The sequence below is a fragment of the Polypterus senegalus genome, chromosome 15 (genome assembly GCF_016835505.1).
Source record: "Polypterus senegalus isolate Bchr_013 chromosome 15, ASM1683550v1, whole genome shotgun sequence".
NCBI lineage: Eukaryota > Metazoa > Chordata > Cladistia > Polypteriformes > Polypteridae > Polypterus > Polypterus senegalus.
Window position 1 is genome coordinate 3,102,607 of NC_053168.1, and position 16,487 is coordinate 3,119,093.

General features: G+C 42.1%; 1 protein-coding gene across 4 annotated transcripts in view; it reads left to right on the forward strand.

The window, feature by feature from the left end:
• LOC120515362 (collagen alpha-6(VI) chain-like) overlaps positions 1–16,487 on the forward strand; it is a 325,957-nt gene that overhangs the window by 205,237 nt on the left and 104,233 nt on the right. For all 4 annotated transcript variants that reach the window (XM_039736240.1, XM_039736241.1, XM_039736242.1 and 1 more), the window contains exon 27: positions 10,052–10,114. In XM_039736240.1, coding sequence (XP_039592174.1) covers positions 10,052–10,114 — 63 coding nt within the window. The remainder of the gene's footprint in view (positions 1–10,051; positions 10,115–16,487) is intronic.

Sequence of the window (16,487 nt, forward strand, 5' to 3'; positions counted from 1 at the left end):
TTTTCACACAGGGCCATGTAGGTTTGGATTTTTTTTCTCCCTAAATAATAAAATCCATCATTTAAAAACTGCATTTTGTGTTTACTTGTGTTATATTTGACTAATGGTTAAATGTGTTTGATGATCAGAAACATTTTGTGTGACAAACATGCAAAAGAATAAGAAATCAGGAAGGGGGCAAATAGTTTTTCACACCACTGTATGTATATATGTGTATATGTATAGATATGTATATATATATATGACAACAACACTCATCACTCACAACAGTGACAAAACAATTACATTGACAATCAGGTTACGTTATTTTCAAAATGTTTCCTTTTCTTTTCATTGCTTCTTTAACACACTACTTCTCCTGCAAGCGCTGGTATTTTGTTATATATATATATATATATATATATATATATATATATATATATATATATATATAATGTAGATAGGTGTATATTATCAGGGATGCCAGGGGCAATGACCCGGCCGGGACACCGTGAGGGACCGGAAGAGGTTCAAGGCCCACCCTGGATCACGTGGGGGCTGCCTTCCTGGTTGTTCTGGAGGCCACGGGTTGAGGGCATGGAAGCCCCACCCTGTAGGGGCCCGTGTTCACTGCCAGGAGGCGCCCCAATGCCTTGGGGACCTGTTGCCTCAGCAGTTCCGCCACACCAGGAAGTGCTGGGGGGAAGACTTAAAAGGTTACCTGGAGAGCTGCCGGGAAGACAGCCGGCACTTCCGCCATGCTGGGGCGTGGCCAAGAGGGGAGTGCCAGGAACCACCTGGAGCTCATCCGGGAGAGTATAAAAGGGGCCGTCTCCATTCATTCAGCGCTAGAGTCGGGTGGAAGAAGGACGAGGCAAGAGAGGAGAGTGGAGGCGGCCCGAGAAGAAGGCATTTGTGGCCAGGACTGTATATTGGGGTTTGTGAGTGTGCACTGGACTGGGTCTGAGTGACCATTATTGTAAATATTGTATATATAATAAACGTGTGGTGGTGATTTAGAGCATGTCCGCCTGTCTGTGTCCGGGTCGGCTCCACAATATATATAAATGTAGATATGTGTGTGTGTGTGTATGTGTGTATATATATATATATATATATATATATATATATATATATATATGACAGCAACACTCATAACAGTGACAAAACAATCACATTGACAATCATGTTATGTTATTTTTAAAATGTTTCCTTTTCTTTTTCATAACTTCTTTAATGCACTACTTCTCCGCAGCGAAGCGCGGGTATTCGGCTAGTGTTTTATATAATAGTTGTAAACAACCATAAAAAATACTCCAAAATATCCAAATAGTACATCAGTAACATATAAATCTCACAACAGGAGGATTAAGGAAGCCCCTCAGCCCCAGTGCATGCTGTATGGTCTAAATTTGTTTTCCTCATAATCCTTTTTAAATCATTGCCACATGCACGGAGGGTTCTTTAGGAAAAGAAAAACGCCAAGATATTTCGACAGGATTCCGATTCCATTCTATCAAGGAGTCAGATGTACTTCAAGTTAATCCTCTTTCCAGTGTTCTGCTGGATCAACAACCACAAAACTGGCCAATTTGTTTCTCATAATCGTTCCCTTAAATCTGCTTGCCACTAAAAGTATTCTTTACAAGAAATTACACCCCCGCCACCCTCTTAGCAAAATATAATATTTTATTAAAAAAGCCGCATTAACAAATGTGTCATTTAAAATGACTGAATAACGGGCAGCTTTGTTCTCTTCTAGTTTGATTAAATTGTGGATGACGTGGACTTTGGAATTCATAGCCGTGCTGCCTTCCATAACAGAAATCAACATTCTTCTTCTTCTTTCGGCTGCTCCCGTTAGGGGTCGCCACAGCAGATCATCTTCTTCCATATCTTTCTGTCCTCATCATCTTGTTCTGTTGTACCCATCACCTGCATGTCCTCTCTCACCACATCCATAAACCTTCTCTTAGGCCTTCCTCTTTTCCTCTTCCCTGGCAGCTCTATCCTTAACATCCTTCTCCCAATATACCCCTCATCTCTCCTCTGCACATGTCCAAACCAACGCAATCTCGCCTCTCTGACTTTGTCTCCTAACCGTCCAACCTGAGCTGACCCTCCAATGTCCTCATTTCTAATCCTGTCCATCCTTGTCACACCCAATGCAAGTCTTAGCATCTTTAACTCTGCCACCTTCAGCTCTGTCTCCTGTGCCACCGTCTCCAGCCCATATAACATAGCTGGTCACACTACCGTCCAGTAGACCTTCCCTTTCACTCTTGCTGATACCCGTCCGTCACAAATCACTCCTGACACTCTTCTCCATGCTCTCCACTCTGCCTGCACTCTGTTTTTCATTTCTCTTCCACAATCCCCATTACTCTGTACTGTCGATCCCAAGTATTTAAACTCATCCACCTTCACCAACTCTACTCCCTCATCCTCACCACTCCACTGACCTCCCTCTCATTCACACACATGTATTCTGTCTTGGTAGTCCTCCTGACCTTCATTCCTCTCCTTTCATATCTCCACCTCTCCAGGGTCTCCTCAACCTGCTCCTATCCTGCTACTATCGCTACAGATCACAATGTCATCAGCAAACATCACAGTCCACGGGGACTCCTGTCTAATCTCGTCTGTCAGCCTGTCCATCACCACTGCAAATAAGAAAGGGCTCAGAGCCAATCCCTGATGTAATCCCACCTCAGTTACTCCACCTCACTACGATCGCACTCCCCTCATACATATCCTGTACCTCTCTTACGTACTTCTCTGCCACTCCCGACTTCCTCATACAATACCACAGCTCCTCTCAGTCACCCTGTCATCTGCTTTCTTCAGGTCCACAAAGACGCAATGCAACTCCTGCTCTTTCTTGACATGAAACCATCCTGCTGCTCACTAATCATCACCTCACTTCTTATCTGAACTTCCACTACTCTTTCCCATAACTTCATGCTGTGGCTAATCAATTGTATCGCCTGTAGCTACTGCAGTTCTGCACATCCCCCTTTTTCTTAAATATCGGCCCACCAGTGAACTTCTTCTCCACTCCTCCTCATCCTCTCACTTTCCAAAACAACAACTGTATACAACAAAAATCATATTACAATTACTGTCACATACAAAAACAAATTAACTCAAGCAATTTGAAATAAGAGAAGGGAAATATAACAGGACCACAACAGGAAAACTTACAACACAATGAATGTTATCAGGATTTGGTGAAGCTTCAGACAACTACAACTTTTTATTTTATACACCTGCTATACCAGGATGAATAAAACTGCAGTCATACTCTACAACGGCGTTGTTAGTTTTTCAATTCAAGTAGGCCCTCATGCTAGATTTGCTTCTTCTGCTTTTGACTTTGTTTTGCTCCTGATTTCTGGTTTTCATCTTGACCCCTTTCTTTAGGTTCTCGACTTTTTCTTATCTGGCTTCGTCTGGTAACCTTTCATTTTTTGACCGACCATCTCCTGGTCTCTTTTGTTCTCTCACAATAATCTTCACACACACTTTGTGTTCAACGTGTGAAGAATTTCCCCTTTTTAACCCTCCATCAGGCTCAACTAAACGGACAGGCACACGAATGATGCAATTTCGTATTTCTCATGTTCTGGTTGGCGGAGCTGGACCTGCCTTGATGAGTAATCGCAGATTCGACATCGTGGAAGGCAGATAGGATGTCAGAGATCCCGTAGGCACGTTGCACCCAAATACGTCATTAGTGGCAAAATGGGATTTTTTCTTTTTTTACTTTTATATTTTGTTACCGTTCCTATTAGGCACATTGCGCCCGCTTGTTGCAATTTCACTTAGGGTTGCCAGATTAGAAAATTAGTAATAAAACAGCTGCTGCCTTGTTTGATGAATGTCCATTCGCTGGAATATTCATCACGAAATTTACACTTACATTTTGGCATCTTGGGATGGATGGATGGATTAGTTTTTAAGTTAGAAAAAAAGTGGGCCGTGGCAAGTAGTAACAACACACTCTGTGGACGCTGTACGTGGCAATGCTGATAGAGAACTGCACAGCAGCGCGGCTAGAGGGCAAAACGCTAAGAGTGTCGCTGTCCTCGGCCAACCAGAGCAACCAGCTGCAAACAGGAAGCAAACATTCGATTCCTCGTTACATTTGGGTTATTTTCATCAAGAGAATCTGAGAAAAGAAAGCAGAATTACTTATACAGTTATAGTATCTCACAAAAGTGAGTACACCCCTCACGTTTTTGTAAAAATTTTATTCTATCTTCAACACCGAAGAGACGACACTTTGATCCAATGTCAAGTAGTCCGTGTACAGATTGTGCAGATCTGCTGTTCCCTCAAAATAACTCAACACACAGCCATTAATGTGTAAACCGCTGGCAACAACAGTGAGTCCACCCCAAAGTGCAAAATGTCCAAAGTGTGCCCGATTAGCCATTTTCCCTCCCCGGTGTCAAGTGACTCGTTCGTGTTACAAGGTCTCAGGTGTGTTAAATTTGGTGTTATCGCTCTCACACTCTCTCATACTGGTCACTGGAAGTTCAACATGGCACCCCATGGCAAAGAACTCTCTGAGGATCTGAACAAAAGAATTGTTGCTCTACATGAAGATGGCCGAGGCTATAAGAAGATTACCAACACCCTGAAACTGAGCTGCAGCATGGTGGCCAAGACCATACAGAGGTTTAACAGGAAAGGTTCCACTCAGAACAGGCCTCGTCATGGTCGACCAAAGAAGTTGAGTGCACGCACTCAGCGTCATATCCAGAGGTTGTCTTTTGAAAATAGATGTATGAGCTCTGCCAGCATTGCTGCGGAGGTCAGCCTGTCAGTGCTCAGACCACACACCCGCCGCACACGGCATCAAATTGGTCTGCATGGCTGTCGTCCCAGAAGGAAGCCTATTCTAAAGATGATGCACAAGAAAGACAAGCAGACTAAAGACATGGATTACTGGAACTGATGAGACCAAGATAAACTTATTTGGTTCAGCTGGTGTCAAGCATTTGTGGTGGCAACCAGGTGAGGAGTACAAAGACAAGTGGTTTGGAGCTGTGTGAGTTCTGCCAGCACTGAGGAGCTACAGTTCATTGAGGGAACCATGAATGCCAACATGTACTGTGACATACTGAAGCAGAGCACGATTCCCTCTTCAGAAACATGATTACGATCCCAAACACACCTGAGGGTAAAGGTGCTGGACTGGCCAAGCAGGTCTCCAGACCTAAATCCTATTGAGTATCTGTGGGGCATCCTCAAACAGAAGGTGGAGGAGCACAAGGTCTCTAACATCCACCAGCTCCGTGATGTTGTCGTGGAGGAGTAAAAGAGGATTACAGTGGCAACCTGTGAAGCTCGTGTGAACTCCATGCCCAAGAGAGTTAAGGCAGTGCTGGAAAATAATGGTGGGCGGCCACACAAAATACTGACACTTTGGGCACAATTTGGACATTTGTCACTTAGGGGTGGACTCACTTTTGTTAACATTAATGGCTGTGTGTTGAGTTATTTTGAGGGGACAGCAAATTTACACAGTGATACAAGCTGTACACGGACTACTTGACATTGGATCAAAGTGTCATATCTTCAGTGTTGTCCCATGAAAAGAGAGAATAAAATATTTACAAAAATGGGAAGGGTGGACTCACTTTTGTGAGATACTGTAACTTTATAAGTAATTCTACTTTCTTTACTCAGATTCTCTTGATGAAAATAACCCAAATGTAACGAGGAAACTGGTGTTTGCTTCCAGTCTGCAGCTTGTTCAGTTGCTCTGGTTGGCTGAGGACAGCGACACTCTTAGCGTTTTGCCCTCCAGCCGCGCTGCTGTGCAATTCTCTATCAGCATTGCCACGTACAGCGTCCACAGAATGTATCGTTACTTCTTGTCACGGCCCATTTTTTTCTAACTTAAAAACTAATCCATCCTTCCCAAGGTGCAAAAACATAAGTGTAAATTTCATGATGAATATTCCAGCCAATGGACATTTATCAAACAAGGCAGAAGCTGTTTTGAAGCAAACTGTGGTCTATGGAATTGCACTTTCAGTATTGAACATGGCAGGATGTCTGATATCAGGCAACACATTATGTCTCTACTTTTATATAATATATTAGTCTGGGTGTGTAGGCGGCATGTATAAATGTGTATATATATATATATATATATATATACAGGGTGAGGCAGAAAGGACGGACGTCTTTGAAATGGCTAGAACTCACCACTAGGTGGAGTGACAGATGTGCGGTAGGTGGCGTTAGGTTCGAGAAGCCTTATCATTTTTTTATTTTCTTTATAGTTGAAGCCATGGAGCCGTGGACGATAGAACGCCGCATTTTTGCGTGCAACTGTTTTGTCAAGAACAACCAATCTGTTACCGCAGTTCAGCGTGAGTTTCGTTGCCATTTCAATATCCACAGATATAAAGCTGTTCCCGCTCGTAACACTATCCTATGTTGGGTTAAAGCACTTCGTACACGAGGTACACTAATGAACAAAAGACCGCGAGGGGCTACACGAACGGCACGTACCCCTGAAAATGTGGAAACCGTACGGCTAGCAGTCCAAGTTGATCTGCTCGGAAGCATTCTTCTGAACTAATCGTTCGGTAAGGCGTGTTTTGCATTTAGACCTGCATTTTCATCTCTACAAATTGGCCGTTGTGCAACAGTTGAAGGCCGGGATTACGCACAGCGAATGAACTTAGCACATGAAATGGAAGCAATTTTTGAGCAAAATGACAACTGCATTTTGTTCATGAGTGATGAAGCTCATTTTCATCTCAATGGTTTGGTGAATCAACAGAATTGTTATTGGGCTTTTGAAAATCCAAACAAATTACACGAAAGATCGCTGCACAGCCCCAAAGTGGCGGTTTGGTGTGCTATGGACAAAACTTGCATCGTTGGTCCTTACTTTTTCAAAGACGATAATGGGAATGCTGTTACCGTGAACTTGGAGCGCTATATTGAGATGATAAACAACAACTTTTTACCTGAATTACGATGAAAACGTATTCCCATCCGGCGTGTGTGGTTTCAACAGGATGGGGCGATAGCCCACACAGCTAGAGCATCAATGGATGTTATTCGCCCTCTCTTCCCTGGTCACCTCATTTCCAGGTTTGGTGACATTCATTGGCCTCCTCGGTCCCCTGACTTATCCATGTGCCATTATTTCTTGTGGGTCACCTCAAGGCAAATGTATACGAGCATAAGCCTCGTACATTGGAGGAACTGAAGGAAGCCATTCGCGTGGAAGTCGCCCAAATCGACAGAGCGATGTTGAAAAGAGTGGAGGCCAACTTCCATGAACGCCTTCAGAAATGCATCAGTGATAATGGCCACCACATGGAAGATGCTGTTTTTCACACTTGATTTTGTCAAATGCTATTTCAATATGAACTCAAATCTTTCAATAAATTTCTTTGTAAGAAAAAATTAACAATTTTGTGATTTTGTAAAAAACGTCCGTCCTTTCTGCCTCACCCTTTAGTAATAAAGAGAGAGATTTTAAGAGCATCCTGTATTTCTAATTTTCTGATCTGGCAACCCTAAGTGAAATTGCACTATCGGGCACAATGTGCCTAATCGGAACGTTGACAAAACATAAAAGTAAAAAATAAAAAGTCCTATTTTGTCACTAATGATGTATTTGGGTGCAATGTGCCTGTGGGATCTCTGACACCACATCTGCCTTCCACGATGTTGATCTGCGATTATTCATCCCGTTGTTCACAGGCATGTGATGTGCGAGGTTGGTTCAGAGGTGGGTGTCCAATGAAAAGATATAATAAAATATTTACAACAATGTGAGGGGTCTACTCACTTTTGTGAGATACTGTACAACTAAGTACCGTAAGAAGGTAGTAACAATATATTTTTATTACGAAATTTGAAAATGAACTAAATATGGGACATTTGGGTGTCCCTGAAAGGTCATTATGGGACAGAGGACAAAATGATCAATTATGGGACATGTCCCGTATATAAGGGATGTCTGGCAACCCTAATTTCACTCCATATTAGAACATTAGAACACTCTAGACGAGAACAGGCCATTCAGACCAACAAAGCTCTCCAGTCCTATCCACTTATTTCTTCCAAGAAAACATCAAGTTGAGTTTTGAAAGTCCCTAACGTCTTATTGTCTACCACTCTTGGCTGCTTATTCCAAGTGTCTGTCGTTTTTTGTGTAAAGAAAAACTTTCCAACTGTGTCCCCGTGTTCTTGATGAACTCATTTTAAAGTCACCATCTGCACTAATGTCCTTCATAATCTTAAACACTTCAGTCAGGTCTCCTCTTAATCTTCTTTTGCTTAAACTGTAAAGGCTCAGCTCTTTTAATCTTTCCTCGTAACTCATCCCCTTTAGCCCTGAATCAGCCTAGTCGCTCTTCTCTGGACCTTTTCTAGTGCTGCTATGTCCTTTTTGTAGCCTGGAGACCCAAACTGCACACAGGACTCCAGATGAGGCCTCACCAGTGTGTTATAAAGCCTGATCAGACCCTCCTGTGACTTGAACTCCACACATCAAGGCGCTATATAACCTGACATTCTGTTAGTCTTCTTAATGGCTTCTGAACACTGTTGGGAAGTTGATAGCTTAGAGTCCACTATGACCCCTAAATCCTTCTCATAAGGTGGACTCTCGATTTTCAGACCTCCCATTCTGTATTCAAACCTCACATTTTTACTTCCTATGTGTAATTCTTTACATTTACTGACATTAAATCTCATTGTTCACAAATCTGCCCAATTCTGTCTGCTGTCCAAGTTCTTCTGTGATGATATAACGGATTCCACATTATCTGCTAGTCCACCTATCTTGGTATCATCTGCAAACTTAACCAGCTTGTTACTTATATTCCTATCTAAATCATTTATATATATTAATAATAGCAGCAGCCCCTGCACTGCCCCCTGCTGGTCACCACTCTTAACATCGGCCAGTTCTGATGAGGTTCCTCGCACCATCACCCTCTGCTTTCTGTGTCTGAGCCAATTCTGCACCCACCTAAAAACATCACCCTGAACTGCCACTTCTTTTAATTTGATGCCCATCCTCTCATGTGGCACCTCATCAAATGCTTTCTGAAAGTCCACATCGATAATATCATCTCCTCCTCGACGTGTAATTCTTTGTTTCCTGCATTTCTTTCTTTCTGTACATATGCAGGCTTCTGAACGAAGATGGCAAGTTCAGTTACATGAAGATAACGTACTTCTTACATAAACGTTAACGTTAACATTATAGAAACTTATTGTCTGTTATACCTGCATTGTTATCACACTTTAATTTAGTATTGTTTTTTATCAGTATGCTGCTGCTGGATTATGGGAATTTCCCCTTGGGATTAATAAAGTATCTATCTATCTATCTATCTATCTATCTATCTATCTATCTATCTATCTATCTATCTATCTATCTATCTATCTATCTATCTATCTATCTATCTATCATATAGTGCCTTTCCTATCTATCTATCTATCTATCTATCTATCTGTCTGTCTGTCTGTCTGTCTGTCTGTCTGTCTGTCTGTCTGTCTGTCTGAACATTTGTTTCAAAGAACATCCTCTGTGTCACGTACATAATATTTTATACAATGTACTCCGATATTTAGTCTTTTGTTAAAAGTGGAATAAACAGATACAATTATTGCAAATGAAATCATGTTTAGTATGTAGAGGTTGTATTTTTAAAGCATTACACCAAACTGTTGATATATGTAAGCGCTCACATTTTGAATTCCTGTTTTTCAACATGTACGTGTACGCACGTGTGACAAATTGCATTACGTCTGACGGAGGGTTAGAGTAACTGCTGGATCCACTGGATTCCTTCCTTCCTTTCGTATGTTTGAATTCTTCAGTCACGTCACCTCTTACAGTTTGTCAGATCGTCTTTGATTTTCGGTTGACTGACTTTGTGTGATGTTTGAGGTTTCTCCTCCAGTCCCTCGTTCATAATAACCTGTGACAGAATACAATCCATGTAGCCTCCACCTTCCTGGTGGAGATGTTTGTTTCAGGCAGATGCACCTCATTTTCTTTTATTGAACTGTTTTGCAGGGTCAGCCTGGAGAAGAAGGCGAGAAAGGTCAGAGTGGACCAGCGGGACCTCGAGGACCAGCAGTAAGACATTTTGATTTTACAGTATAAAGATGCCATGATGTCTGTCTGTGGTGTAAGAAAGATCCAGAATGTAAATACAGCCAGTCATCGACTTGGTTTTGACTGACCGGTCGTAAGGCACTCTGGACGTAAGACGGACTGATAAATGTATTCACACATGACTGTATGTATAGTAGTAGTATAATATTGTAAGTCCCTTAAGTCATATTATTTATTTGATATCCTTTCTTGTCATCATTCTTTTCGCGTTGGGTAGATGTTCTATCATTTTTTTTGTAAATTGATTTTAATATAACTTTTAATTTAATCCTTACCTTGTCTTTCAAAATCGTCAACACTGCAGAATGGGATAACTTAAAGTCACATGCCTTCTCGGCACGTCCAGGAGTAGACAAAGGGACTTGCCTCCTGGTGAACATGTTTAGGGGTTTTGAGTAAAGGAAGACAACTGTAACTGAATGTAGTCAGATCTGTTGCAAGTATTAAACAAATTAAACTGAGACTGAGATGAATGAGTCACGGCCTATGGCAGAGAGTAGGGAGAGGAGAGGTGGCATGGTGAAAACTGTCACATTGCCAGCTTAGCATGCCACTCATGCTGTAACATGACACGCAGTGGCAATCATAAGCTGGACAGTCGCAAAGAGCATACTTCAGATATGATTTTACTAACATGTACATCTCATCGTCATTACTTACCGTATAGGGATTTCTGGGCCTTTGCATACGCTTGAAGTGCATAATGTTTACAATAACGACAGCCAGATCTAATATAGCTTAACAAATGCAGTTATCTTTAAGAAGTTTACATGACGCACGTATTTGTTCCCTCTGCTATATCACTTTAACTCAAGAAGAATGTGTCGCAGCTTGCAGTTAATTCAAAGAGATTGAGACGTTTCTAACTGGTGAGTCTCCGTTAACGGGCAATCAGAGGGTCCAGCTGAGCAACCCATGGAGAAACGTGAAACCAAACCCACACTAGCAGCGGATCAGGTCAGCTGGGGTCTGAACGTGTTCTGCTGAGACAGCCCTTGGACCTGAGGAGCGTCTCCTCTTAGTGCGACTGATCCTACGTGACTGGAGTGAGGCAAATAGAGTGTGGTGTAGTGACTGTCACCCCTCCAGGCCTCCAGACTCTAGTGAGGGGTATCAACCAAAATCAGTTATACAATCGAGAAGAAGGCTGTCAACCTGCAGAGAGAGGAGAAACAAAAAGGAGTAAAAGGCTTTAATTTCAAAACTCAGAAATAGGAGAGAGGAACCGTGAAACTCTGGCCCAGAATAACAAAAAATGTTCTTAATATTTAGAGTAAAAAAACCAGATGAAGGATTAAAAAGAATTAAAAATTCTTGAAATAAAGCCACACCAGGAAAGTTAACAAAGTAGTTGTAAGTAAGTAAGTAGTAGTTAACAGTAGTCTGCAATCCAAGAGACAGAATCTAAACTCCGGAGCCTGATTCATAAAGAAAATCTAAAATCGGTACGTACACAAATTGACAGAAACTCTCCAAAAAATATTTTTGGGTTATTTTGCAAAGATTTTGCAGTTTTTTGCAGTATCTACTATGTATTATCATAAAGATATTTTGCTATTTCCCCAAAAAATTGCCACATGCTTCCGACATCTAATTACAGCCATTAAGGATGAGATTAAGGCAATACAAAGAGAGAGAGTTTGTATGATACAATAGACAAACGGAATAAGTCAGTCAGCCATTATCTAACCTGCTATATCCTAACACAGGGTCACAGGGGTCTGCTGGAGCCAATCCCAGCCAGCATAAGGCACATGGCAGGAACAAACCCCGGGCAGGGTGCCAGCCCACCCGCAGGGCACACACCAAGCACACACTAGGGACAACTTAGGATCGCCAATGCACCTAACCTGCATGTCTTTGGACTGTGGGAGGAAACTGGAGTACTTGGAGGAAACACACGCAGACACGGGGAGAAAAGGAATAATCCATCCATCCATCCATCCCTCCTCTTCCGCTTATCCGGGGTCGGGTCGCAGGGGCAGCAGCTTAAGCAGAGAGGCCCAGACTTCCCTCTCCCCGGCCACTTCTTCCAGCTCTTCCGGGAGAATCCCATGCTTCCCAGACCAGCCGGGAGACATAGTCCCTCCAGCGTGTCCTGGGTCTTCCCCGGGGCCTCCTCCCGGTTGGACGTGCCCGGAACACCTCACCAAGGGGAAAAGGAATAAGTAAGAGAGAAATTAAATTAATAAAAAAACAGATTCCTGTTGTACGAAAGATAAAAATTAGAAAGAGGATTCTATCTGTGGTGTTATGTTGAACTGCCCACGTTACCTGTCAAGGAATCGAATAATTTAAAAAATCTTTCACAGCTCCTTCCTGACATGTACCCTCTGTATTGTTCCTATACCTTTCGTTGGCGTCGTCGTGTGTCTGAACGTCTCCTGACTGGCGCTCCCGTGTGTCTACGGTATTCCTGTAAAACCTGCTCCTCAGACTCTCACCTGTCCACTTTTATACATCGCGTCTATGAAGGTGACTCTCAGTGTGCCTCCTACACCTCACTTCTCCTTGTGTGTCTCACACTCACACTTCCTGTTTCGATCGCATTGCCAAAGCAAAACTGACCAATCGGATTACTCTGAAGGACCCCCCCACACACACACAGAAACCTTAGCATTTTATTACATAGTAGATGGATAAGGATACAAAACTAAATACAAAAGGAACCGACGTGACATAACTAACATAGAGAAACTGACACAGAAACAAGTGAAAAGTCAGAGCGGCACAGTGGATAGTAAATGAATAATAAAATATGTGAATTAGTGTAAGCCGGCCTAATTTGGGGGGCTAATAAGAAGTGTAATAATTTACTTCATGTGGTGGAACTACATAATAAATATGAATAGATGCATCAGATATTTGAAATCCTAAAATGTGTGTGTCAGTTTAAATATTTAAAGTCCAATATACTTTTGATTGTAGTAGAAATTTGTAATTTATAGACAAATAGAGAGTTAGTAAATGATCAAAAATAACATCATATTTGTAATCAGTGACCATGAAATCATCCAAAACGATGCCCCACATTATGTTTGAAATATGTCATGTTTAATCTTCTGGGAGTGACCCTTAAAGGACTAGGGCCACCATAAAAGAGTCAAATATCAAGATCATATTTGTGATCAGCAACATCAAAATTGCATAAAACGACACTCCACGTTCTTGTATTCCCAATCCAGAATGCAAAATACTCTCATATTGTTAATCGGTGAACTTGAAATCGTCCAAAACGATACCCGACATGCTTATGTTTGAAATTTGTGATGTTAAACCTTCAGGCAGTGGCTCTAGTGGGTCTAGAGACCACCAGCAAAGAATGAAATGTCAAAAATATAATGATATTCACAATCAGCAACCTCAAATGAAACATCACTCCACATGCCTGTATTCCTGATCTCCATTTTTGTTTTGAAGTTTTGTGAAAAAGAGTAACTTTGACCCACCCCTAGTGTCCCATTCGGAGGGGGTCTGCTGATGTGGCCTGCACAACGTCAAGCCCTTCTGGTCATTTTTACTCAAGACCCCATGGTTAACTCTTTAAAATATAAGGGTGGAATTTCCTGTACAGAATATAGTCCAAAACGTTTTGGGGTCTTGAGAGCCAAAAACAGTTGGGGTGGGGGACCCAAAAAGCTCAATACTTTGCATAAGTAGACATCAAGATGAGTCGAACGGTGTATCGTATGTGAAGGTTTTCTCTTGCCAGTGAGTCTGGAGGCACCTGAAGTGATTTCCAAGTGTTCAGAAGGGATTCTTAATAATTCTAAAATGAAAGAGAATATTGGGGGGACTCGCCCCTATTGTCAGATTTAACTAATCTATACTAATAAAAGGCGAAGCCCTCACTCACTCACTCACTCATCACTAATTCTCCAAGTTCCCGTGTAGGTGGAAGGCTGAAATTTCGCAGGCTCATTCCTTACAGCTTACTTACAAAAGTTAGGCAGGTTTCATTTCGAAATTCTACGCGTAATGATCATAACTGGAAGCTATTTTTCTCCATATACTGTAATGGACATTAGCTCGATGGCCGTGGGGGGCGGAGCTGCGTGTGACATCATCACGCCTCCCACGTAATCACGTGAACTGACTGTGACCGCAGTACGTAGAAAAGAAGGAAGAGCTCCCAAAGAGCACTGAAGAAAAACGCTGAATACTTTATTCGCGAGATACAAGTTTAATGAGAAGACACGAGGTATAAACGAGACTTTGGATCACTTTGTAACGGAGTTAAAATTGTCAGATTTAACTAATCTATATATATAAAAGCCAAATACCACTGACTCACTCATCACGAAATCTTCCAAACCTGAGGATTTGGGACTTGAAATTTGGAATCTAGGCTACCCTTGGCCCATAGGTGCTCGCTAAGAAACGGTTTTAAAAATTTCGTGGTCCAAGCTCATTCTGTCTGTATGTCTGTCCGCTTTTCACGAGAGAATTACTTAACGGATTTAGATCTGGCTGTTTTTTATCATTTGCTTGAGCTTTCCATTTGATTTTGCGACTTCTCTCATCACGCTAAGTAGCAGAGTTCACTTGCGGTACTGATGTATTTATGCAAATCCAAGAGAGTGGATGTGGGCCGAGAACAGGGGGGCGGGGCCTTCCTCACTCACAAGGGGGGGGGGCTGACAGGGCTCTAGCCAGGGGGCCCGGGATCACAGGGGCCCAGAGCGGGATGAGTCGATATTATGCACAAACAAAACGTATGAACAGAAAGCAAGAATTGATCCTACAGCGTTGAGTGTCAACTTCAGCATAAAATATTTTGAAAACTTAAAACAATATCAAAAAAAGTTTCAGATGAAAAAATTTCTACATACATTTTTCTACAACTTTCTCGCTTTGACATTTTACGAATCCAAATAAAACGTAGACCTCTCCACTGGTCGAAATTTTTGAAATTAATTGCTGATTTGGCGTCATAAAGTTTTATATATTCCTTATTTATAAATATTATAAACAATAAACACACAAATTATACATTTAAACACAATTAAATAAGAAATACTGCACAAAAAAATGTAACATTTACGTCACTTATTTCTGCAGATATAAAGAGTTAAAGTTAAAATTTCGATTTTTTTCAAAATTACCGCCATTTTCAATTAGATGTAATTTTCGGCTTTTTGCAAGAAAATTGAGGCCTGTGACAACCGCCATTACTTTAGTCGGAAAATTTCCTATAGGAAACCCTGCATTAGAAAAGTATATCAAAAATGCTGGAGTACATGAAAAACTAAGCGTCATAGAACCGTACGGATCTTCAACTAAATTGTATACCTACATCTAAATCCTATTGGGTATCACGTTTTCCTTAACCCTAGGTGAAGGGCCCGCCAGAGATCCTGGCCTAGGGTCCCGCGTTAGAATGTGGGGGCCATGTCGCCAGCCTCTGTTCGAGTCGCTCTACCTCACCTCGCCTCCGCTTAGCAACCAATACTTGTTTGTTCAACAGACATTATTATCTACAGATTGTTAAGGAGTAACGTTTGACATTTTTAAGAGAGAGATCAGAGGTACGTGTGTTTTAGAGGGTAGCTGCTGATTGCCAGAGATATCACGGCCACGCGGGGGCGCTCTCCCATCAGAGGTGAACACGATCAGAATCAGTGCCAACGTCCATTGATTTTTAAAGTTTGTCCTGTTTTATTACCATGTGGGCGAAGCCATGGGGTACTGCTAGTGACAAATAAATGTGTGTTCTTTCATAACTACTGAAACTATCCATCCATCCATTGTCTAACCCGCTGAATTCGAAGACAGGGTCACAGGGGTCTGCTGGAGCCAATCCCAGCCAACACAGGGCACAATGCAGGAACCAATCCTGGGCAGGGTGCCAACCCACCGCAGGACACACACAAACACACAGCACACACCAAGCACACACTAGGGCCAATTCAGAATCACCAATCCACCTAACCTGCATGTCTTTAGACTGTGGGAGGAAACCCACGCAGACACGGGGAGAACATGCAAACTCCACACAGGGAGGACCTGGGAAGTGAACCCGGGTCTCCTAACTGCGAGGCAGCAGCGCTACCACTGCGCCACTGTGCCGCCCTACTGAAACTACAGAAGTGGAAAATAATTAAAGGAAAAGAAGACAGAGGATTACAAAAAATGAGTGCAAGAGCAAAATGATATTAAAAAATAAACATAAAGTCCGCATTCAGAAGTGTGTAACTGCAGGAGAGACTTCTGCCAACTGTATACATCAGAAGACGTGCACAGAGGATGCTGGGAGGGGGAATTCAAAAAGAAGAAGACAGGAAAACACCTGTGCTTCATTTAAGGCAATCAGGTGTTGGGAGATCAGCTTGTA